Source organism: Coregonus lavaretus, assembly GCF_964263955.1.
Source record: "Coregonus lavaretus genome assembly, chromosome: 20".
Lineage (NCBI taxonomy): Eukaryota > Metazoa > Chordata > Actinopteri > Salmoniformes > Salmonidae > Coregonus > Coregonus lavaretus.
In genome coordinates this window covers 36,595,384-36,619,804 of record NC_140007.1, presented here as the reverse complement: position 1 = coordinate 36,619,804, position 24,421 = coordinate 36,595,384, and the positions used below count along the sequence as shown (strand labels likewise).

General features: G+C 43.0%; 1 protein-coding gene across 2 annotated transcripts; it reads left to right on the top strand.

Moving 5' to 3' along the window:
- Positions 1 to 2,699: 2,699 nt before the first annotated feature.
- Positions 2,700 to 24,122, top strand: LOC311148372 (6-phosphofructo-2-kinase/fructose-2,6-bisphosphatase-like; the record flags this gene model as incomplete). Of its 2 annotated transcripts, none has more annotated exons than XM_084185324.1 (14): positions 2,700 to 2,751; positions 13,421 to 13,546; positions 13,686 to 13,782; positions 14,084 to 14,150; positions 17,804 to 17,878; positions 18,057 to 18,113; positions 18,229 to 18,350; positions 18,659 to 18,866; positions 20,849 to 20,995; positions 21,755 to 21,859; positions 23,453 to 23,582; positions 23,740 to 23,802; positions 23,891 to 23,955; positions 24,063 to 24,122. In XM_084185324.1, the coding sequence occupies 14 exons, from the start codon at positions 2,700 to 2,702 to the stop codon at positions 24,120 to 24,122; spliced, it is 1,374 nt and encodes a 457-aa protein (XP_084041450.1). The 2 variants fall into 2 exon arrangements, with proteins under 2 accessions (XP_084041450.1, XP_084041449.1); XM_084185323.1 differs by lacking the exon at positions 2,700 to 2,751 and adding an exon at positions 12,036 to 12,177.
- Between the last annotated feature and the right edge of the window lie 299 nt (positions 24,123 to 24,421).

Below are 24,421 nucleotides of genomic sequence, written 5' to 3'. Positions count from 1 at the left end.
AGAAATACCATGCCTCTGTAGCAGAAGTTACACATACAGCTAATGGTAGGCTGTGCATTTTGAGGTGATGCGGTAACATGCTGTATAAGGAATTATATGACACATTTTTGTATATATTTTTTTGTCTGCTGTATAACACAGTCAGTATTGGTTGGACAGAAAATATTAATGTGTTTTGTAGGTTTTATGATTGCTGCACTGATAAAGATTAACCTATATACAGTCGTGGTCAAAAGTTTTGAGAATTATACAAGTATTGGTCTTCACAAAGTTCGCTGCTTCAGTGTTATGAGATATTTTTGTCAGATGTTACTATGGTATACTGAAGTATAATTACAAGCATTCCATAAGTGTCAAAGGCTTTTATTGACAATTACATTAAGTTTAAGCAAAGAGTCAATATTTGCAGTGTTGACCGTTCTTTATCAAGACCTCTGTAATCCGCCCTGGCATGCTGTCAATTAACTTCTGGGCCACATCCTGACTGATGGCAGCCCATTCTTGCATAATCAATGCTTGGAGTTTGTCAGAATTTGTGGGTTTTTGTTTGTCCACCCACCTCTTGAGGATCGACCACAAGTTCTCAATGGGATTAAGGTCTGGGGAGTTTCCTGGCCATGGACCCAAAATGTCGATGTTTTGTTCCCCGAGTCACTTAGTTATCACTTTTGCTTTATGGCAAGGTGCTACATCATGCTGGAAAAGGCATTGGTCGTCACCAAACTGTTCTTGGATGGTTGGGAGAAGTTGCTCTCGTGGATGTGTTGGTACCATTCTTTATTCATGGTTGTGTTCTTAGGCAAAATTGTGAGTGAGCCCACTCCCTTGGCTGAGAAGCAACCCCACACATGAATGGTCTCAGGATGCTTTACTGTTGGCATGACACAGGACTGATGGTAGCGCTCACCTTGTCTTCTCTGGACAAGGTGTTTTCCAGATGCCCCAAACAATCAGAAAGGGGATTCATCAGAGAAAATGACTTTACCCCAGTCCACAGCAGTCCAATCCCTTTACCTTTTGCAGAATATCAGTCTGTCTCTGATGTTTTTCCTGGAGAGAAGTGTCTTCTTTGCTGCCCTTCTTGACACCAGGACATCCTCCAAAAGTCTTCGCCTCACTGTGCGTGCAGATGCACTCACACCTGCCTGCTGCCATTCCTGAGCAAGCTCTGCACTGGTGGTGCCCCGATCCCGCAGTTGAATCAGGAGACGGTCCTGGCGCTTGCTGGAGTTTCTTGGGCGCCCTGACGCCTTCTTCACAACAATTGAACCTCTCTCCTTGAAGTTCTTGATGATCCGATAAATGGTTGATTTAGGTGCAATCTTACTAGCCGCAATATCCTTGCCCGTGAAGCCCTTTTTGTGCAAAGCAATGATGACGGCACGTGTTTCCTTGCAGTAGCCATGGTTAACAGAGGAAGAACAATGATTTCAAGCACCACCCTCCTTTTAAAGCTTCCAGTCTGTTATTCTAACTCAATCATTATGACAGAGTGATCTCCAGCCTTGTCCTCATCAACACTCTCACCTGTGTTAACGAGAGAATCACTGACATGATGGCAGCTGGTCCTTTTGTGGCAGGGCTGAAATGCAGTGGAAATGTTTTTTGGGGATTAAGTTCATTTTCATGGCAAAGAGGGACTTTGCAATTAATTGCAATTCATCTGATCACTCTTCATGACATTATGGAGTATATGCAATTATCCATAATCAAAACTGAGGCAGCAGACTTTGTGAAAATCAGTTTTTGTGTCATTCTCAAAACATTTGACCATGTCTGTAGACTACCATTGTTCTGCAAGCACATACTAAGCTCCAGTCATTAAACAAATCCTTACCTCGAACTTTGTCAAAACTTTTAATGTTACACAACCTTTCAAATCAAATCAGAATGTATTGGTCACGTACACAGATTTGCAGATGTTATCGCAGGTGCAGCGAAATGCTTGTGTTTCTAGCTCCAACAGTGCAGTAATAGACAAACTACTGCAAAGTTGGCTAGGAGCTAGAAAGAGGGCGACCGTGTCTGTCAGCGCCATCTTGTCAGAGAAACTGTAGTATATGGAACACAATAACAAGAGTTCAAGACATGGCCTACATGTCCTTTACGTTCTCCTGTAGTAATTGCTGTGTATTAACCCTCTTTGACACACGTGTGCATGATAAGTGGCTGACCTGGGTTCAAATACTATTTGATATTACTTAAAATAGCTTAGCTGGTGCAATGGAACCAATAGAAGAATCACAGAAGTGTAAAACCAGCCCACCTGGCACTACAGGCAGGCTAAAGCTAAAGCTAATAGTATTTGAAAGATTTTAAATGCTATTCAAACACAGGTCTGAATGATAAGTGAAGCCACAGAGTTGTAAAGGTTAAAATCCCCTCTGTGACCTTTGCTCCTGTTATGAGCTCACTCTCCTGGCTGTGTGTGTGTGCATGTGTGTGTGTGTGTGTATGTGTGTGTGTGTACGTTGTGAATGGTGAACCCAAGACCTGGCAAACATTAAAGGACAATCTCAGCATATGTCCATGTGTCGTAGAAAGAGGGAGGAGGTGTTGAGGGGGGAGAGAATGCTTTGGCCGAGGGCTTTGGTTACATTAATAAGAGCATCTGACAGCAGACCCATAGGCATTAGTAAGTCTTCTTCAGACCGTGCACCCTGCTCTCAGACAAGCTGAGAGGGGGAATATTGGAAGGGATGGAACTGCCCCATATGGAATACATAATGAGGCGCCGCTGTGACAGCGCAGGTGAGAGCATTCATTGATAAACATGCACTATCTCTCTTGAGAGAGAGGAGTAGGAAGCTCTAAGATGGTATAGTAAAGTCCAACTTTACTATGCTGGTTCAGTTATGTCTATGCACATGTTGTTACGAGCACATGTTGTTCAGGGTGCTGAGTGCAGCAGCACAGAAATACATGCGAGCAAAATAGACTTGGTGGATTGGTGTTGCACTCTGTGATTCAGACAGTACAGCAGACAGTGCTAAAGACCGGACAACGTCTTCTCTGGGTTTCAACGTCTTCTCTGGGTTTCTCTGGCTTGATTTAGAAAGAATAGACACACAGACGAAATGGGAAAGGTCTTGGGAAGGTCTGTCTGTCACTCTGGTATCTTCTGTTGTGTCCTTCTATTTCCTTATACAGTAGTGTTATCATCTTTGTGCTCTGTTACAGCATGATTAGCATGGTCCAATATAGTAGTAGCCTATCACTGAATGAATGCTACAGATGTAGGATCTTAATTTGAGCCAGTTTGCTACAGCAGGAAAATAATCCTGCAGCAACAGGAAATGTGAATTATTATGTGGATTATAAATAATGGACATTGTTTGTAGGGGTTGATACATTTTTTGTATCAGAAAAAAAGCCTTTTTAAAACTTGAATACGGAGGAACTGTTTACATACTGTTTTATCCACTTCATATTTGTATACTGTATTCTAGTCAAGACTCATCCTATATAACTACTGCTGTACACACCTTTTCTAATCATATACTGTCTATACACACCATTACACAAGGAGTGTACAAAACATTATGAACACCTGCTCTTTTAATGACATAGACTGACAAGGTGAATCCAGGTGAAAACTATGATCCCTTATTGATGTCACTTGTTAAATCCACTTCAATCAGTGTAGATGAAGGGGAGGAGACAGATAAAACAAGGATTTTTAAGCATTGAGACATGGATTCTGTATGTGTGCCATTCAGAGGGTGAATGGGCAAGACAAAAGATGTAAGTGCCATTGAACGGAATATGGTAGTAGGTGCCAGGCGCACCGGTTTGTGTCAAGAACTGCAACGCCGCTGGGTTTTTCACGCTAAACAGTTTCATGTGTGTATCAAGAATAGTCCACCACCGAAAGGACATCCAGGCAACTTGACACAACTGTGGAATGCATTTGACACCTTGTAGAGCCCATGCCCCGACGAATTGAGGGGCGGGGGGATGCAACTCAATATTAGGAAAGTGTTCTTAATGTTTTGTACACTGAGTATATATATATATATATATATATATATATATATATATATATATATATATATATATATATATATATATATATACACACACATTACATTACACATTACCAAAGATATGTGGACACCTCATTCTAAAATCATGGGCATTTATATGGAGTTGGTCCCCCCTTTGCTGCTATAACAGCCTCCACTCTTCTGGGAAGGCTTCCACTAGATGTTGGAGTCCTTGCTGCTGGGACTTGCTTCCATTCAGCGACAAGAGCATTAGTGAGGTCGGGCGATCCAATTCATCCCAAATGAATTAAATGGGGTTGAGGTCAGGGCTCTGTGCAGTCCAGTCAAGTTCTTCCACACCGATCTCGACAAACCATTTCTGTATGGACCTCGCTTTGTGCACGGGGGCATTATCTGCAGAAACAAGAAAGGACCTTCCCCAAACTGTTGCCACAAAGTTGGAAGCACAGAATTGTCAAGAATGTCATTGTATGCTGTAGCGTTAAGATTTCACTTCACTGGAACTAAGGGGCTTAGCCAGAAGCATGAAAAACAGCCCCATACCATTATTCCTCCTCCACCAATGCATTCGGGCAGGTAGAGATCTCCTGGCAGCCGCCAAACCCAGACTCATCTGTCGGACTGCCAGATGGTGAAGCGTGATACATCACTTGAGAGAATGTGTTTCCACTGCCCCAGAGTCCAATGGCGGCGAGCTTTACACCACTCCAGCCGACGCTTGGCATTGCACATGGTGATCTTAGGCTTGTGTGCGGCTGCTCGGCCATGGAAAACCATTTCATGAAGCTCCCGACGAACAGTTATTGTGCTGACATTGCTTCCAGAGGCAGTTTGGAAATCGGTAGTGAGTGTTGCATCCGAGGACAGACAATTTTTAAGCGCTATGCGCTTCAGCACTTGTCGGTCCCGTTCTGTGAGCTTGTGTGGCCTACCACTTCGCGGCTGAGCCGTTGTTGCTCCTAGAAGTTTCCACTTCACAATAACAGCACTTACAGTTGACCGGGGCATCCTATGAAGGTGCCATGTTGAAAGTCACTGAGCCCTTCAGTAAAGCCATTCTACTCCCAATGTTTGTCTATGGAGATTGCATGGCTGTGTGCTCGATTCTATACACCTGTCAGCAACGGGTGTGGCTGAAATAGCCAAATCCACTAATTTGAAGGGGTGTCTACATACTTATATATATATATATACATATACAGTGCCTTGCCAAAGTATTCATCCCCCTTGGCATTTTTCCTATTTTGTTGTATTACAACCTGTAATTTAAATGGATTTTTATTTGAATTTCATGTAATTGATATACACAAAATAGTCCAAATTGGTGAAGTGAAATGAAAGAAATAACTTGTTTCAAAAAATTCTAAAAAATAAATAACGGAAAAGTGGTGCGTGCGTACGTATTCACCCCCTTTGCTATGAAGTCCCTAAATAAGATCTGGTGCAACCAATTACCTTCAGAAGTCACATAATTAATTAAATAAAGTCCACCTGTGTGCAATCTAAGTGTCACATGATCTCAGTATATATACACCCGTTCTGAAAGGCCCCAGAGTCTGCAACACCACTAAGCAAGGGGCACCACCAAGCAACCGACACCATGAGCTCTCCAAACAGGTCAGAGACAATGTTGTGGAGAAGTACAGATCAGGGTTGGGTTATAAAAAAATATCAGAAACTTTGAACATCCCACGGTGCACCATTAAATCCATTATTTAAAAAATTGAAAGAATATGGCACCACAACAAACCTGACAAGAGAGGGCCACCAACCAAAATTAATGGACCAGGCAAGGAGGGCATAAATCAGAGAAGCAACAAAGAGACCAAAGATAACCCTGAAGGAGCTGCAAAGCTCCACAGCGGAGATTGGAGTATCTGTCCATAGGACCACTTTAAGCCGTACACTCCACAGAGCTGGGCTTTACGGAAGAGTGGCCAGAAAAAAGCCATTGCCTAAATGAAAAAATAAGCAAACACGTTTAGTGTTCGCCAAAAGCCATGTGGGAGACTCCCCAAACATATGGAAGAAGGTACTCTGGTCAGATGAGACTAAAATTGAGCTTTTTGGCCATCAAGGAAAACGCTATGCCTGGCGCAAACCCAACACCTCTCATCACCCCGAGAACACCATCCCCACAGTGAAGCATGGTGGCAGCATCATGCTGCGGGGATGTTTTTCATCGGCAGGGACTGGGTAATTGGTCAGAATTGAAGGAATGATGGATGGCGCTAAATACAGGGAAATTCTTGAGGGAAACCTGTTTCAGTCTTCCAGAGATTTGAGACTGGGATGGAGGTTCACCTTCCAGCAGGACAATGACCCTAAGCATACTGCTAAAGCAACACTTGAGTGGTTTAAGGGGAAATGTCTTGGAATGTCCTAGTCAAAGCCCAGACCTCAATCCAATTAATGTGGTAGGCATGTTGTGTAAATCAAGTGATATATATTATTATTATTATTATTTATATTCCGGACTCTGACATTGCTCGTTCTGATATTTTTTATTTATTTATTTTAACTCATTTGATTATGTGCATATTGTTTTGTATTGCTAGGTATTATTACTGCACTGTTGGAGTTAGAAACACAAGCACTTCGCAGCACCTGCGATAACATCTGCAAATCTCTGTACACAACGATTTGATTTGATTGATAAAAAATTCTTAGCAACAAAAGAGTGATCAAATTAGGATGGGGTTCAGTTTTCTGCTAGCAGCCTATATGTGAATAAATGAATGAAGTTAGTCAACCGTATTGGGATATTTACCCAACCAGGACCCTTCATATGGAACCTGATCAGATCAGGTTATGGAACGGGACGGTCTGTCTTCTTAAGGAGTCTTGCTCAAGGATAAACCAACTCGAAAATGTAATGAACCCTCTTGCCATCTTAATATCTCATGCCATCTTCATATGGCATGTAACCTCAACCACCTTAAAGTGCAGTGAAAAAAGTGATTTTCCTGTGTTTTATATATACAGTGCCTTCGGAAAGTATTCTGACCCCTTGACTTTTTCCACATTTTGTTAGGTTACAGCCTTATTCTAAAATGGATTAAATGTTGTTTTTTCAATCAATCTGTACGCAATACCCCATAATGACAAAGTAAAAATTGGATTTTAGATATTTTTGCTAATTTATTAAAAATAAAAAACAGAATTATCACATTTACATAAGTATTCAGACCCTTTACTCAGTACTTTGTTGAAGCACCTTTGGCAGCGATTACAGCCTCGAGTCTTCTTGGGTATGACGCTACAAGCTTGGCACACCTGTATTTGGGGAGTTTCTCCCATTCTTCTCTGCAGATCCTCTCAAGCTCTGTCAGGTTGGATGGGGAGAGTTGATGCACAGCTATTTTCAGGTCTCTCCAGAGATGTTCGATCGGGTTCAAGTCCAGGCTCTGGCTGGCCAACTCAAGGACATTCAGAGACTTGTCCCGAAGCCCATCCTGAGTTGTCTTGGCTGTGTGCTTAGGGTCGTTGTCCTGTTGGAAGGTGAACCTTAGCCCCAGTCTGAGGACCTGAGCGCTCTGGAGCAGGTTTTCATCAAGGATCTCTCTGTACTTTGCTCCGTTCATCTTTGCCTCGATCCTGACTAGTCCCCCAGTCCCTGCCGCTGAAAAACATCCCCACAGCATAATGCTGCCACCACCATGCTTCACCGTAGGGATGGTGCCAGGTTTCCTCCAGAAGTGACGTTTGGCATTCAGGCCAAAGAGTTCAATCCTGGTTTCATCAGACCAGAGAATCTTGTTTCTCATGGTCTGAGAGTCCTTTAGGACTTGCTTCTACACCTGCATTACTAGCTGTTTGGGGTTTTAGGCTGGGTTTCTGTACAGCACTTCGAGATATTAGCTGATGTAAGAAGGGCTATATAAAATAAAATTGATTGAAAATTGATTTAGGTGCCTTTTGGCAAACTCCAAGCGGGCTGTCATGTGCCTTTTACTGAGGAGTGGCTTCCGTCCAGTCACTCTACCATAAATGCCTGATTGGTGTAGTGCTGCAGAGATGGTTGTCCTTCTGGAAGGTTCTCCCATCTCCACAGAGGAAGTATAGAGCTCTGTCAGGGTGACCATCAGGTTCTTGGTCACCTCCCTGACCAAGGCCCTTCTGCTCAGTTTGGCTGAGCGGCCAGCTCTAGGAAGAGTCTTGGTGGTTCCAAACTTCTTCCATTTAAGAATGATGGTGGCCATTGTGTTCTTGGGGACCTTCAATGCTGCAGAAATGTTTTGGTACCCTTCCCCAGATCTGTGCCTCAACACAATACTGTCTCTGAGCTCGACGGACAATTCCTTCGACCTCATGGCTTGGTTTTTGCTCTGACATGCACTGTCAACTGTGTGACCTTATATAGACAGGTGTGTGCCTTTCCAAATCATGTCCAATCAATTGAATTTACCACAGGTGGACTCCAATGAAGTTGTAGAAACATCTCAAGGATGATCAATGGAAACAGGACCTGCACCTGAGCTCAATTCCGAGTCTCATAGCAAAGGGTCTGAATACTTATGTAAATAAGGTATTTCTGTTTTTATTTTTAATACATTTGCAAAAATTTCTAAAATATCGTTTTGTCTTTGTCATTATGGGGTATTGTATGTAGATTGCTGAGGATGTTTTATTTATTTAATCCATTTTAGAATAAGGCTGTAACAAAACAAAATGTCAAGGGGTCTGAATACTTTCCGAAGGCACTGTATTTCCACACTATGAGGTTGTAATAATATTGTGAAATGGTGAAAATTATGGTAATGCACTTTTAGTGCAAGAACTGTTTGAAAAGACGGCTACTGTTTTTGTTTCTTTTTGACCATTTTAATTGAAAACAATCACAGTAAGGGACTATATTGTTACCTAAAAAGGATTTGATATTAAGATACAAATAGCTGCATTGGACCTTTAAGTACAGTGTGTTTTCAGGAACACACTTAGCAGTGGTTTACAGCAGCTGCCCAATCATAGCTCATTGCTCAGCAGCTACAGTGCTATCTATCCCTGTCATTCTATTGGGAGCAGGGAGGCCATGCTAAATTCCTGCCAGGCCAAACGCTCAGCCAGCAGGGATAGCATGTTCCTCTCTCTCCTCTCCTGGGCTCTACTAACAAAAACAGATCTAGACACTGTGGTCATTACTGTTGCTGAAAGGCATAAACATTGTCTGTACTGCAGAATATCAGGTTTGCTACTTAACCTTTTTAACATATGCCAACTCACAATAGGCCTACGGTACGATTTGCCCAGAATATGGTCAGTTAGGTAGGTTAACAGTTGGTTTGAGGTCTGACACTTAGATGCAGAATGTCCAGCTGTGTTATGGGAATGACATTTTCTGTTGCGGAGTAAAAGCAGAGGCCAAGACATTGTCAGACTAATTGCCAAACTAACTGTCTGTCTGTCTCTGTTAGAATTTGACCACAACGTTTTATTCAAAAGTATCCTGTTCCAATGCCCACTTCAGCCTTGGTAAGTTACTGCATGTCTAAGTAAAAAATTATTACAGCAAACCCCACAGTGGAAATGTCTAAACAATGTTGCCACTGTATGTAAAACCTGATACTAAACGGTAGGCCTACACTCTTAGAAAAAAGGGTTCCAAAAGGGTTCTTTGGCTATCCCCATAGGAGAACCCTTTTTGGTTCCAGGTAGAACTCTTTTGGGTTCATGTAGAACCCCGAAGGGCTCTACTTGGAACCAAAAAGCGTTCTTCAAAGGGTTCTCCTATTGGGACAGCCAAAGAAGGTTCTAGATAGCACCCTGTTTTCTAAGAATATATGGGTATAACATTAATAAGAATTGAGTGGGTAACAATGCCCAGCGGGAAAAGCTGGTTGAAATGACGTCAATACAACTAGTTTGCAACCAGGTTGTAATGGTGTAGTAAGGACGTCATTTCAAACAGTTTTGCTCGCCTGCTGGGAGGCTACATGATCTATTTATGACATTATCTAACCCATGACGCCTCTTCCCTTTAATACTCCACTGCATTAAGTTGTAATGAGATCAGATCAGGGACTGTCCATGTCTCATAGGTTGTCAGTTGTCTAATTCTTTAATCAGGTTAGTGCCTCATTACCTTGGTAACCTCTTGAACCACTGTCAACAAAGTCAGATATTGTCTGAAGGAGAATAATTGCACCAGAGTGGAAAGACAGCAGAAAACATAGGAAGCAGCTGTTTTGTCTGTTTATTTGCTACCTACAGGCTACAGACAAGTGAGGGTGTCTGTAACACAGAGCCAGTTGATCTTTCCCCTTTTAACATTTCAAAAGGGAACTGTGAACTCTGACTTCCAACTGCCACCTTGTGGTACAATTGAGCAACACCACACTGTCGCCAAATACATATCAAGCGACATATATGTACAGTCGTGGTCAAAGGTTTTGAGAATGACACAAGTATTGGTCTTCACAAAGTTCGCTGCTTCAGTGTTATGAGATATTTTTGTCAGATGTTACTATGGTATACTGAAGTATAATTACAAGCATTCCATAAGTGTCAAAGGCTTTTATTGACAATTACATTACGTTTATACAAAGAGACAATATTTGCAGTGTTGACCCTTATTTTTCAAGACCTCTGCAATCCGCCCTGGCATGCTGTCAATTAATTTCTGGGCCACATCCTGACTGATGGCAGCCCATTCTTGCATAATCAATGCTTGGAGTTTGTCAGAATCTGTGGGTTTTTGTTTGTCCACCCGCCTCTGGGGAGATTCCTGGCCATGGACCCAAAATGTCGATGTTTTGTTCCCAGAGCCACTTAGTTATCACTTTTGCCTTATGGCAAAGTGCTCCATCATGCTGGAAAAGGCATTGGTCGTCACCAAACTGTTCTTGGATGGTTGGGAGAAGTTGCTCTCGGAGGATGTGTTGGTACCATTCTTTATTCATGCTGTGTTCTTAGGCAAAATTGTGAGTGAGCCCACTCCCTTGGCTGAGAAGCAACCACACACATGAATGGTCTCAGGATGCTTTACTGTTGGCATGACACAGGACTGATGGTAGCGCTCACCTTGTCTTCCCCGGACAAGGTGTTTTCCGGATGCCCCAAACAATCGGAAAGGGGACTTTATCCCAGTCATGGTTAACAGAGGAAGAACAATGATTTCAAGCACAACCCTCATTTTAAAGCTTCCAGTCTGTTATTCTAACTCAATCAGCATGACAGAGTGATCTCCAGCCTTGTCCTCGTCAACACTCTCACCTGTGTTAACGAGAGAATCACTGACATGATGGCAGCTGGTCCTTTTGTGGCAGGGCTGAAATGCAGTGGAAATGTTTTTTGGGGATTAAGTTCATTTTCATGGCAGAGAGGGACTTTGCAATTAATTGCAATTAATCTGATCACTCTCCATGGCATTCTGGAGTATATGCAAATTGCCATCATCAAAACTGAGGCAGCAGACTTTGTGAAAATTTGTATTTGTGTCATTCTCAAAACTTTTGACCACGACTGTACTATATCTTCACAACATATATTGTTTTGTTCATTTCATCATAACAGTTAACTATGGTAAACTGTTACTCTTTGATGAGCTTGATCTTCAAAAGGACTGATACATTTAATGCTTTAGTACCATGTCACCACCACAACACAGACTTGTGTAACTGTGTGATTCCACCTCCCTACCGGCTGATATCCCAGGAGATGTTAGTTCCCTCTAAAGTAGTTGGCCTCTGACCATGTTCCTCACTAACTGCTGAGTAGCAGTGAAACAGCATGCATCAAAGAGCTCATATGTGTCCCAAATGGCACCCAATTCCCTATATAGTGCACTACTTTTGACCAGAGCACTATAGGCCCTGGTCAAAAGTATTGCATTATATAGGGAATCGGGTGCCATTTGGGACACACACCTAGAGGTCCTCCCCTTCCAGCCTCCCCTCTGCCTCCTGCTCCTTGGCAACAGTCAGGTGACCCCGCCAGAGTTCACTGAAGCAAGAGGCTGTGTTGCTCCTCTTGTCTCCCTCGCACACACTCGCTCCGCTGAACAGGGCCAGGGGGACTGTGCTGTGTTGCATGACTCTGTCTGTCTGGGCTCTGCCGAGTGCCGACATGACCACAGAACAGGAGAAGAATGAGCTCACGCAGACTCCTCTGCTCAAGATATGGGTGCCTTGGCTGGGGATGGGAGGCTGCAAGCTAAGTCGCCGGAGAGGCTGTAAGTGTGAAGAACCAATTTCTGTCAAGCTCTTTCTTTCTCACATTCTCTTTTTCTTCCTGTTTCTGTCTGTTTCTCTCTCTCTCTCTTTGTCACTCTCTCCTTCTCTTCTCCTGTCTGTCTTCTCTGTCTCTTCTTTCCTCTCAACTTCCTACTTCATTCATTAGTATAAGCCACGGGAAAGTTATCTTCAACAACAGGTGGATGGGTGTTCAAGTTTTGTTCTTGTTGCTATGTAAGACTATGATTGATTGTTTCCTAGCATAAATCTTAGATCTGTTCAATGGCTTCCCTCTCTCCTCCCCCATGCCCCATGTGCAAGAATAAGGTTAATCACACTCATGGCAGGCAGACAGGCAGCTGTCTCTCAGTGGAAGAAGTAGGCCAGTCCTGTTCTCTGCTTTCCTAATCTAACATTGTCCTGTGACCTGTATGGTATGGATACTGTACACTGACGCTGCAGTCAGTCACCATTCATACAGAATACCACTTTCTATATCCTTCAATACGTCCTGGTTCTCCTATATCCTCCCTCCTACAACCTACTGTGCTGTGACGCTCTTCTAAAGTCTCAGTTAAGTGGAGTTGCTTCCTGACATGTGAAATTATATCTGATGCATTGTGTGGATATATATACAGTTTGAGCATGACTTTATTGAGAGGTCTGATGATTCTGTTCCACATACTTTGACAGTTATTTTATTTATATGATGAAATCTCATGCTGAACAAGAGATACTTAATGCTGGTACTGTCTGCAATGCCACACTTGTCCCAGGGTGGTGTTGTCACCGATGTGACTGGCTGCATGGGATACTTTGTGGTTCTCAGGGTATATTCTGAAGTAGTCTTACACTCTTAAAGGAGTTGGCTAATTACTCTAGGATTATTATGCAGAACACATTACCTCTGGCGATCCTGTTGACGAGGTAAGTAAGACATAACATGGTAACAATGAGGACTCAACCAATCCTTGCCCGTTGGGAGATGACTCATCTGATAAGTGTGCTCTGGTTAACAGATATTTGATATCTCTGTCCCCTGGTGTCCTCTCTCTTGAGGAGATGGTGAGGATTACCTCGGTACTTGGTACACACACGCATGCACACACACACTCACTGTGTGTGTAAGTGTTTACTCTCACCATTGATTTGTGCCTTGTTAAAAGTTTTCACAGAAAACCATTCTATTTACCTACCAGGCATGTACAGTAGATTCCTAAGGTCTATCTTGTTTATCCCCAGCCTCCGTGCCCCAGCTCACCAACTCCCCCACTCTTATTGTGATGGTTGGACTGCCTGCCAGGGGGAAGACATACATATCCAAGAAGCTCTCCCGCTACCTCAACTGGATAGGGGTTCCAACAAAGGGTCAGTTCACACCCACACACTATCTGAGTTAAATGACCTCAGGTGTGCTTGAGTACTTATACACGTCAATGAGGACTGGAGTTGATTGTCTTTCCCTTATCTATCCTCTATCTTCTATCATCAATCACCTATCGTCTAGTCTTCAACTTGGGCCAGTATCGCAGGGAAGCAGTCCAGAGCTACAAGAGCTTTGAATTCTTCAGACCGGACAATGAGGAGGCCATGCAGATACGCAGGTAAGAGATTCCTCAGGTTTGAGGGGTTGCTCTATCTATGTGATGAAGCTATGGGCAGGTCTGTGTCTGAAATGGCACCCTTTTCCCTATAACGCTCTACTTTTCCACTACTTTCTGGGCATGGTCAAAGTAGCAGTGCACTATATAGGAAATAGGGTGACATTTCGGACGCAGACTAGGACTGTGGCGGTTTGTGTATAGTATTATGTAACGATTGAATTGCTATGTCCTTTTGTGCTGTGTGATTGATCTTTCTGTGGTTTGTTAATCCTATGATTTCTCATTGTATTTTCTTTCTCAGGGCCTGCGCTACAAATGCCCTTAAAGATGTAGTTATCTACTTCTCGAAGGAACATGGACAAGTAGCCGTGAGTAAGAGGACTATTTAAAACTGCTCCTCTGAGCTGACTGTCAATAGGGCAAACACACCACACCTCTTACACATGACTGAGACATACTCAGGGTGGACAGGGCATTGAACTTCAGACATACTGTACAGACATACTGTACAGACACACTGTACATGATATACTGGACACTTCTAGGTCCCCATGGGTAAAAAGAGCTTTTGACCTTTATTGCAGAGTTTCCCGAACTCGGTCCTGGGCCCCCCACCTCTCGGTGCACGTTTTGTTTTTTGCCCTAGCACTACACAGCTGATTCAAATAATCAAAGCTTGATGACGAGTTGGTTATTTTAATCAGCTGTGTAGTGCTTGGGCAAAAAACAAAATGTGCACGCAGGGGGGGCCCCAGGACCGAGTTTGGAAAACCTTGCGCTATGGGATTTACAGATTAAATTAAGGTTAAAGTAATATACACTGTGCCAATGTTCCCTCTAAACGGCGGGTGCTCAGCTCCCCCGGGACTGCTCCTCAGCTACCTCGAGGCTGCCATGCAGAAGAAATATCAGCCCACCGAGAGAAGCACGAGATTGAACTTCACTCAACTTTCTAGAGCGGTGGTCACCAACCGGTCGATCGCGATTGACTGGTCAATCTCCAAGGCATTCCTAGTTGATTGCCAAACATTTAGGTAAAAACCCAATGATAAAGCCTTGTGTTTTTATTTTGTTTTAGTAGTCTCAGGCTGTTGGTGGTAGGTGCACCCGATTCAGTTGCCCTGCGCGCCAAGTAGGCGAACAGTTGCCATTTTGAACCATTTCATGTGTCTGAAGGTACAAACTCTGCTTTCTGGCGGGCCCGGAGAGAGCAAATCAAGTGCACTATAGGCCTACCGCTGGCCAATTGGATGGCTCAGATTACGTGTCTGCAGTAACGTAGCAGGCATAAAAGAAAGCTACAGCAAAATTGATCCTGTGAGATTTCAAAATGTTTAAAATAAAAACAATCAAATCAAATCAAATCTTACTTGTCACATGCGCCGAATACAACAGGTGTAGTAGACCTTACAGTGAAATGCTTACTTACAAGCCCTTAACCAACAATGCAGTTTTAAGAAAAAGTGTTAAATAAAAAATAGATAGGGTGTACAAATTTGATTAGATGTTCAGGAGTCTTATGGCTTGGGGGATAGAAGCTGTTAAGAAGCCTTTTGGACCTAGACTTGGTCCAAAAGGCTTCTTTTACCATTTTTAGGGCCTTCCTCTGACACCTCCTGGTATAGAGGTCCTGGATGGCAGGAAGCTTGGCCCCAGTGATGTACTGGGCCGTACGCACTACCCTCTGTAGTGCCTTACGGTCGGAGGCCGAGCAGTTGCCATTGATGCAACCAGTCAGGATGCTCTCGATGGTGCAGCTGTAGCACTTTTTGAGGATCTGAGGACCCATGCCAAATCTTTTCAGTCTCCTGAGCGGGAATAGGCTTTGTCGTGCCCTCTTCACGACTGTCTTGGTGTGTTTGGACCGTGATAGGTTGTTGGGGATGTGGACACCAAGGAACTTGAAGCTCTCAACCTGCTACACTACAGCCCCGTCGATGAGAATGGGGGCGTGCTCGGACCTCTTTTTCCTGTAGTCCACAATCATCTCCTTTGTCTTGATCATGTTGAGGGAGAGGTTGTTATCCTGGCACCACAAGGCCAGATATCTGACCTCCTCCCTATAGGCTGTCTCATCGTTGTCGGTGATCAGGCCTACCACTGTTGTGTCGTCGGCAAACTTAATGATGGTGTTGGAGTCGTGCCTGGCCATGCAGTCATGGGTGAACAGGGAGTAGAGGAGGGGACTGAGCACGCACCCCTGAGGGGTCCCCCTGTTGAGGATCAGTGTGGAAGATGTGTTGTTACCTACCCTTACTATCCTTACCACCTACCCTTACCATGACTAGAGAGAGACTGTCAACGAATACAGCAAAGAGCTGCTGTTTTTAGAAGTTAGTTCATGTTTAAGTTCTTACTCAGCAGCGTCAACACTTTGTATTCAACACTTTTATAAGCCATAAAATGTGCGTTCTTCCTATTTCCACAACAACAATACAGTGATAATATATGCGGTGATACAGTAATGTATTGGGCCTATAGCTTACTGCACGAACCTCATTGCTACAGTACTGTTTTTAATAGGTTCATGTTGCATAGGCTTACGTTTTTTTAAGTCATGTTAAAAATGAAAGTGATCTTGACTCAGAAAAGGTTGGTGACCACTGTTCTAGAATTTTCCCTGATAACACTATTAACATTTCCCTTTACTGTAGCAATTGTGATCGAATCAACGCAATATTAGCCACTTTCAATGCAACATACCAAAACAAAACAAACTATGCAAGAGATTTTGTTGTAGGCAGAACGCATCAGAGTAGGATTCTATCGCATTGACACGCACTACTCAGCCCGTACTCTACACAGACAGGTGCGGCATAAACAATCAGAGCTGCAGTAGGCCTATATGCAAATAGACCATTGCCATATATGGTCCTGTGCAGTTTACTTTGAACTGGACTGTGTTTACAGCATGAGGGGTCATGAGTAGATACGCTTGTTTGGAGATCAAAGCGAGAGCAGCATGTAGCAACGTGTGCACATTTTGTTCATATCCTTTGCTAGTTAGTGAGTTATTAGCCCAGTTATAGATAATTTGTAGTCAGCAATAGGGGAGTGATTGCCTTCTACAAGAAAAGTGAGTCAGGTAAAGAGCTTTTTTTTGTCTTAAAGGGGCAGTGTTGTATTTTGAGACAGGCTTGAAGAAGCTAAGTAGCCAATAGGCAGAGGGTAGCATAATTTGCCTGATTCTCTGTAATAATGGTATTTTATTTTGTAAAGTGGTTTCTTGCATCAAACAACACAACAAAATGTTCAGTCACCTCCTTGTCTGATGAACAAGTGGATAAACAGGTTAATGTCAAGCCCTGCATGTTTTTTTTCAAAAGTCTCATGGAATGTAGGCCTACATTGAACACCACACATTGGCTGCTACTGTAGGCTGAATGATTGAACAGCTATTTCCATGTTAAAATGTAATGGGATGAATTTTCTCCATTGTTTTTGATGGTAGGCCACTCTGGTAGGCCTACATTATGATCAAATAGCCACAGTAGCCTACTTGGCCCTGTTAAAACTGTAACTTAAAGCGGGTACAGCCTCAGTGTTCACAGTAAACTCGCGCTGGAAGTTGCACAGAATTTTCACAAAGTTCAAGTTTGTGCTCAGCAGACCTGAAATTTGCTCAGTGCCGAAAATCTTTTGAGGGAACATTGCACTGTGCCCACAGCTGCTCCTAGCATCAGAAGTCCACAATGTTCTGCTACATTGACTGGAATGTACAGATGTAGGATCTTAATTTGAGCCAGTTTGCTACAGCAGGAAAATAATCCTGCAGCAACAGAAATTTGAATTTCTATGTGAATTATAATTCATTGACATTTTTGTAGGGGTTGATACATTTTTCGTTAGGGAAAATCAAGTCTGAAATTCTAAAGTGGAAATGACAAACTATAGAATACTTTTTAAAACTCAAATACACAGGAAAATGCTCAGCATCAAAATAGTGATACAATTAAGATCCTACATCTGTACAGTAGATTAAAATATATTTTCTCTCAAATTACTCTCCTCTTCCCTCCAGGTGTTTGATGCCACCAACACAACACGGGAGAGGAGGATATCCATTGTGAGCTTTTCCAAGGAAAAAGGCTACAAGGCAGGTTCAGGTGCAGGCCGACTGACAGTCCTGTAACTGCTACTATACATAATGAATAAACACTTTACTACCACTGTATCAGCTAAATACAAATTAGAATGGTGATATGCATTAAAGATCAATTTGAACTGGACAAAACCCCTTTGAAATAATGAGCACAACTGAATTTTCCTTACAGGTATTCTTCGTGGAGTCCATTTGTGATGATCCAGACATCATTGCACAGAATATCACGGTGAGAAAGTCTACTCTCAAACCTTACTCTCAAATACCGAAGGGCTGTCTGTTTCTAAGATGCCAAACTCTACAAGATGTTAAACTCTACACTGTGACACTGACCTTTGTCCCAGGAAGTGAAGGTGAGCAGCCCAGACTATGTGAACTGTGACAAGGATGAGGCGCAGGCAGACTTCCTGAAACGTATCGAGTGCTACAAGCAAACCTATGTGCCTTTAGACGATGAGAAAGACAGGTAGAGTTCAACAGACTGTGCCGACTAGCCACGTCCCAGAACTGTTTGTGCCGTCTTGCCAACTCCTGTATAGTCATTGTCAAAAAAAGAATCTGGGATCAGGCTTTATGCCAACAGCTTCTCTCCCCAAATGAGAGAAAGACTAAAAACGAAACTGAAAACAATACTTGGTTATCCAATACCTGTGATTAACAAAAAATCCATCTCTGCTTCTGTTTTCCTGTATTTCCCCTACATGTTATTGTGTCTGCACCTGTCTTAAATAATAATTGTCTCCCTATGTGTCTCTCTATATTTCTCATACAAAGGCACCTGTCTTACATCAAGATCTTCAACGTGGGCTCTAGGTACCTGGTGAACCGTGTGCAGGACCACATCCAGAGCCGGATCGTCTACTATCTCATGAACATCCACGTCACGCCGCGCTCTATCTACTTGAGCCGCCACGGGGAGAGCGAGCTGAACCTGCTGGGTCGCATTGGGGGAGACTCAGGACTCTCTCCCAGGGGTCACAAGGTCAGTAGGCCACACAGCCTCTGTGTATATGACATGAATCTCGGCTCCCAGAACCTAATCAGCTAACATTCTCATATTTAGCCTGTCACCAGAGACTAATATTACATCGTTGTTTTAATCCAGATATAATGCTATTGTCCCACCCAATTACTTAATGTATTGGGCCGTGCCTTATGTAGACAAGAAAAAAACCATAAAGCTTGGTGCATGTGACATACAGTACAGTGGGGAGAACAAGTATTTGATACACTGCCGATTTTGCAGGTTTTCCTACTTACAAAGCATGTAGAGGTCTGTAATTTTAATCATAGGTACACTTCAACTGTGAGAGACGGAATCTAAAACAAAATCCAGAAAATCACAATGTATGATTTTTAAGTAATTAATTTGCATTTTATTGCATGACATAAGTATTTGATCACCTACCAACCAGTAAGAATTCCGGCTCTCACAGACCTGTTAGTTTTTCTTTAAGAAGCCCTCCTGTTCTCCACTCATTACCTGTATTAACTGCACCTGTTTGAACTCGTTACCTGTATAAAAGACACCTGTCCACACACTCAATCAAACAGACTCCAACCTCTCCACAATGGCCAAGACCAGAGAGCTGTGTAAGGATATCAGGGATAAAATTGTAGACCTGCACAAGGCTGGGATGGGCTACAGGACAATAGGCAAGCAACTTGGTGAGAAGGCAACAACTGTTGGCGCAATTATTAGAAAATAGAAGAAGTTCAAGATGACGGTCAATCACCCTCGGTCTGGTGCTCCATGCAAGATCTCACCTCGTGGGGCATCAATGATCATGAGGAAGGTGAGGGATCAGCCCAGAACTACACGGCAGGACCTGGACAATGACCTGAAGAGAGCTGGGACCACAGTCTCCAAGAAAACCATTAGTAACACACTACGCCGTCATGGATTAAAATCCTGCAGCGCACGCAAGGTCCCCCTGCTCAAGCCAGCGCATGTCCAGGCCCGTCTGAAGTTTGCCAATGACCATCTGGATGATCCAGAGGAGGAATGGGAGAAGGTCATGTAGTCTGATGAGACAAAAATAGAGCTTTTTGGTCTAAACTCCACTCGCCGTGTTTGGAGGAAGAAGAAGGATGAGTACAACCCCAAGAACACCATCCCAACCGTGAAGCATGGAGGTGGAAACATCATTCTTTGGGGATGCTTTTCTGCAAAGGGGACAGGACGACTGCACCGTATTGAGGGGAGGATGGATGGGGCCATGTATCGCGAGATCTTGGCCAACAACCTCCTTCCTTCAGTAAGAGCTTTGAAGATGGGTCGTGGCTGGGTCTTCCAGCATGACAACGACCCGAAACACACAGCCAGGGCAACTAAGGAGTGGCTCCGTAAGAAGCATGTCAAGGTCCTGGAGTGGCCTAGCCAGTCTCCAGACCTGAACCCAATAGAAAATTTGGAGGAAGCTGAAAGTCCGTATTGCCCAGCGACAGCCCCGAAACCTGAAGGATCTGGAGAAGGTCTGTATGGAGGAGTGGGCCAAAATCCCTGCTGCAGTGTGTGCAAACCTGGTCAAGACCTACAGGAAACGTATGATCTCTGTAATTGCAAACAAAGGTTTCTGTACCAAATATTAAGTTCTGCTCTTCTGATGTATCAAATACTTATGTCATGCAATAAAATGCAAAATAATTACTTAAAAATCATACAATGTGATTTTCTGGATTTTTGTTTTAGATTCCGTCTCTCACAGTTGAAGTGTACCTATGATAAAAAATTACAGACCTCTACATGCTTTGTAAGTAGGAAAACCTGCAAAATCGGCTGTGTATCAAATACTTGTTCTCCCCACTGTATATGTGTCTCAAGGGGTTGGGTTGAAAGCAAAAAGATCACATTTAATTATCCGCAAAGAAAATGGACAACAAAGCATTCTTCTATAGTAAATTATTGTGTAAACAATCACCCCCCCCACACACACTCCCTGTGAACATGGTCTGTCCCTGTAGTATGCCACTGCCCTGGGGGGCTTCATCAAGGGCCAGCATATAAAGGATCTGAAGGTGTGGACCAGCCATATGAAGAGGACCATCCAGACTGCAGAGCATCTGGGGATCCCATACGAACAGTGGAAGGCTCTCAATGAGATTGATGCAGTAAGTCACTGTTTACTGCTGAGTTTAAATGAGATTGATGCAGTAAATCACTGTTTACTGCTGAGTTTAAATTAGATTGACGCAGTAAGTCACTGTTTACTGCTGAATTTAAAAGAGATTGATGCAGTAAGTCACTGTTTTACTGCTGAATTTAAATGAGATCGATGCAGTAAGTCACTGTTTACTGCTGAGTTTAAACAAAATGTATGCATTTAATCACTGTTTACTGTTGAGTTTAAACGAGATTGATGCAGTAAGTCACTGTTTACTGTTGTGTTTAAACGAGATTGATCCATTTAATCACTGTTTACTGTTGAGTTGAAATGAGATTGATGCATTTAATCACTGTTTACTGCTGAGTTCAAACGAGATTGATGCAGTAAGTCACTGTTTACTGTTGAGTTTAAACAAGATTGATGCAGTAAGTCACTGTTTACTGCTGAGTTTAAACGAGATTGATGCATTTAATCACTATTTACTGCTGAGTTAAACAAGATTGATGCATTTAATCACTGTTTACTGTTGAGTTTAAGCATACATTTTATGTGAGTGTGTAACGCATGTATACAGTTTACAGTGAATGCGTGACCAACTGGGGTAAAGTAGTAGCCTACTGTAAGTAGTAGCCTACTGAGCTAAAGTCAATGCATTGCCCCGAAGAGCTAATGCAAGTCTTCCGGTCTCGGGATAGTTTACTCATCATTGTGCATGCCTGTACCACTCACTGACATCTTCCCTGCACCGTCCGTTCCTCATCAGGGTGTGTGTGAGGAGTTGACATACGAGGATATCCAGGAGAACCACCCAGAAGAGTTTGCACTGAGAGACCAGGACAAGTACCGGTACCGTTACCCCAAGGGTGAGGTAGGACCTGTCTTAATTCACCACACACTGCTTACCAAATACACACAAAATATACATACACTGTACATTACTCAGACAAACTGTGCTGATCTTAGTACAACACCTAGCGATCTTAGTACAACACCTACTTTAGCCATCCAAGTACAACACCTTACCATCTTAGTACAACACCTAGCAATCTTAGTACAACACCTAGCCATTTTAGTACAACACCTAGCCATCTTAGTACAACGCCTACTTTAGCCATCCTAGTACAACACCTAGCCATCTTAGTACAACACCTAGCGATCTTAGTACAACACCTAGCCATCTTAGTACAATGCCTAGCCATCTTAGTACAACACCTAGCCATCTTAGTACAACGTCTAGCCATCTTAGTACAACACCTAGCCATCTTAGTACAACACCTAGCCATCTTAGTACAACACCTAGCGATCTTAGTACAACACCTACTTTAGCCATCTTAGTACAACGCCTAGCCATTTTAGTACAACACCTAGCGATCTTAGTACAACACCTACTTTAGCCATCTTAGTACAACGCCTAGCCATCTTAGTACAACACCTAGCCATCTTAGTACAACGTCTAGCCATCTTAGTACAACACCTAGCCATCTTAGTACAACGCCTAGCTATCTTAGTACAACACCTAGCCATCTTAGTACAACACCTACTTTAGCCATCTTAGTACAACGCCTAGCCATCTTTGTACAACACCTAGTGATCTTAGTGCAACACCTTCTTTAGCCATCTTAGTACAACACCTAGCGATCTTAGTACAACACCTACTTTAGCCATCTTAGGACAACGCCTAGCCATTTTAGTACAACACCTAGCGATCTTAGTACAACACCTACTTTAGCCATCTTAGTACAACACCTAGCGATCTTAGTACAACACCTAGCCATCTTAGTACAACGCCTATCCATCTTAGTACAACACCTACTTTAGCATATTAGTACAACGCCTAGCCATCTTAGTACAACACCTAGCCATCCTAGTAAAACACCTAGCCATCTTAGTACAACACCTAGCCATCTTAGTACAACACCTAGCCATCTTAGTACAACACCTAGCCATCTTAGTACAACACATAGCTACCCTAGTAGAGGTGGATCTGAGTGACTGGGAAAGATAATTAAAAATTATGTTTTTTATTGTCACATACACCGGATAGGCGTAGTGAAATAATAATAATAATAATAATAACATGCCATTTAGCAGACGCTTTTATCCAAAGCGACTTACAGTCATGTGCGCATACATTTTTACGTATGGGTGGTCCCGGGGATCGAACCCACTACCCTGGCGTTACAAGCGCCATGCTCTACCAATTGAGCTACAGAGGACCATGTGTGGGTCAGCCATAGCAGTACGTCAGCCCTGGAGCAAATTAGGGTTAAGTGCCTTGCTCAAGGGCACATCAACAGATTTTTCACCTTGTCGGCTCAGGTATTCAAACCTTTCCAGCACGAACCAAGCCGAGCTGGTAAGGAAGGAAAGAAAATAGAAAGCATGGTGTGGTTCAGGTTGGTGAAATAGTGTGAAAAAGGTACATTTCCTGGTACGATTCCTTTTCCTCTCTCTACCACAGTCATATGAAGACCTGGTCCACCGTCTGGAGCCAGTCATCATGGAGCTGGAGAGACAGGAGAATGTGCTGGTCGTGTGTCACCAAGCCGTCATGCGTTGCCTGCTTGCCTACTTACTAGACAAAACCGCAGGTACTTTACAGTAGGATAACAGTCCAACAAGATATGGATTTATTTGGCATTGTCTTGTGGTAATGATGTTGGTCATATCCAAGATTATCTCGTCACCCAGAACCAAATCTCGCATGCGCGCTGGACTAGAGACATGTACAACTTTGTTTTCCCACAGATGAGTTGCCATACCTAAAATGCCCTCTTCATACGGTGTTCAAACTTACACCGGTGGCCTATGGTAAGTTGTTGTCAAAATGGACTTTAACAAATTCATATGCTGTAATTTTATCCAACAATTTCACTCATATCTCTTTCTCCTGGTACAGGGTGTAGAGTGGAGCATATTTGCCTAAACATTGAGGCAGTCAACACGCACAGAGAGAGACCTGGGGTAAGCTTTACAAAATATATCAATTTATTCCAAGCACAATATGAAAATCTTATAAGAGATTCCACAAATCCAACGGTGTGACTCCATTTGTGTTGTTGTTGTTGTAGAATGTGGACGTAACCAGAGACCCAGAAGAGGCGCTGAAGACTATTCCTGACCACTTTTGAATATGATTTAGAGGATATGGACTCTAGGACCATACTGAACCAGCAATATTATATTTTCAAGTTTTAACTTTATTTTTTGATCATTTATGTCTTTGTACCTTTTCATACTAAACCTTGTCAAAAGCAAGTGTCAAAGGGAAAAAAGATAAGGAAGAACACTGGATGAATACAAGATCAAAAATGACAAACCGCACTGCCTACAGAAACAGTGAGGGGGGATATTGACTTTCTGCCTCCTAATGGCAACATGGGACGGCTAAAGCCCAGTACTGTATGAGTGTTGTTGACTGACCTATAAT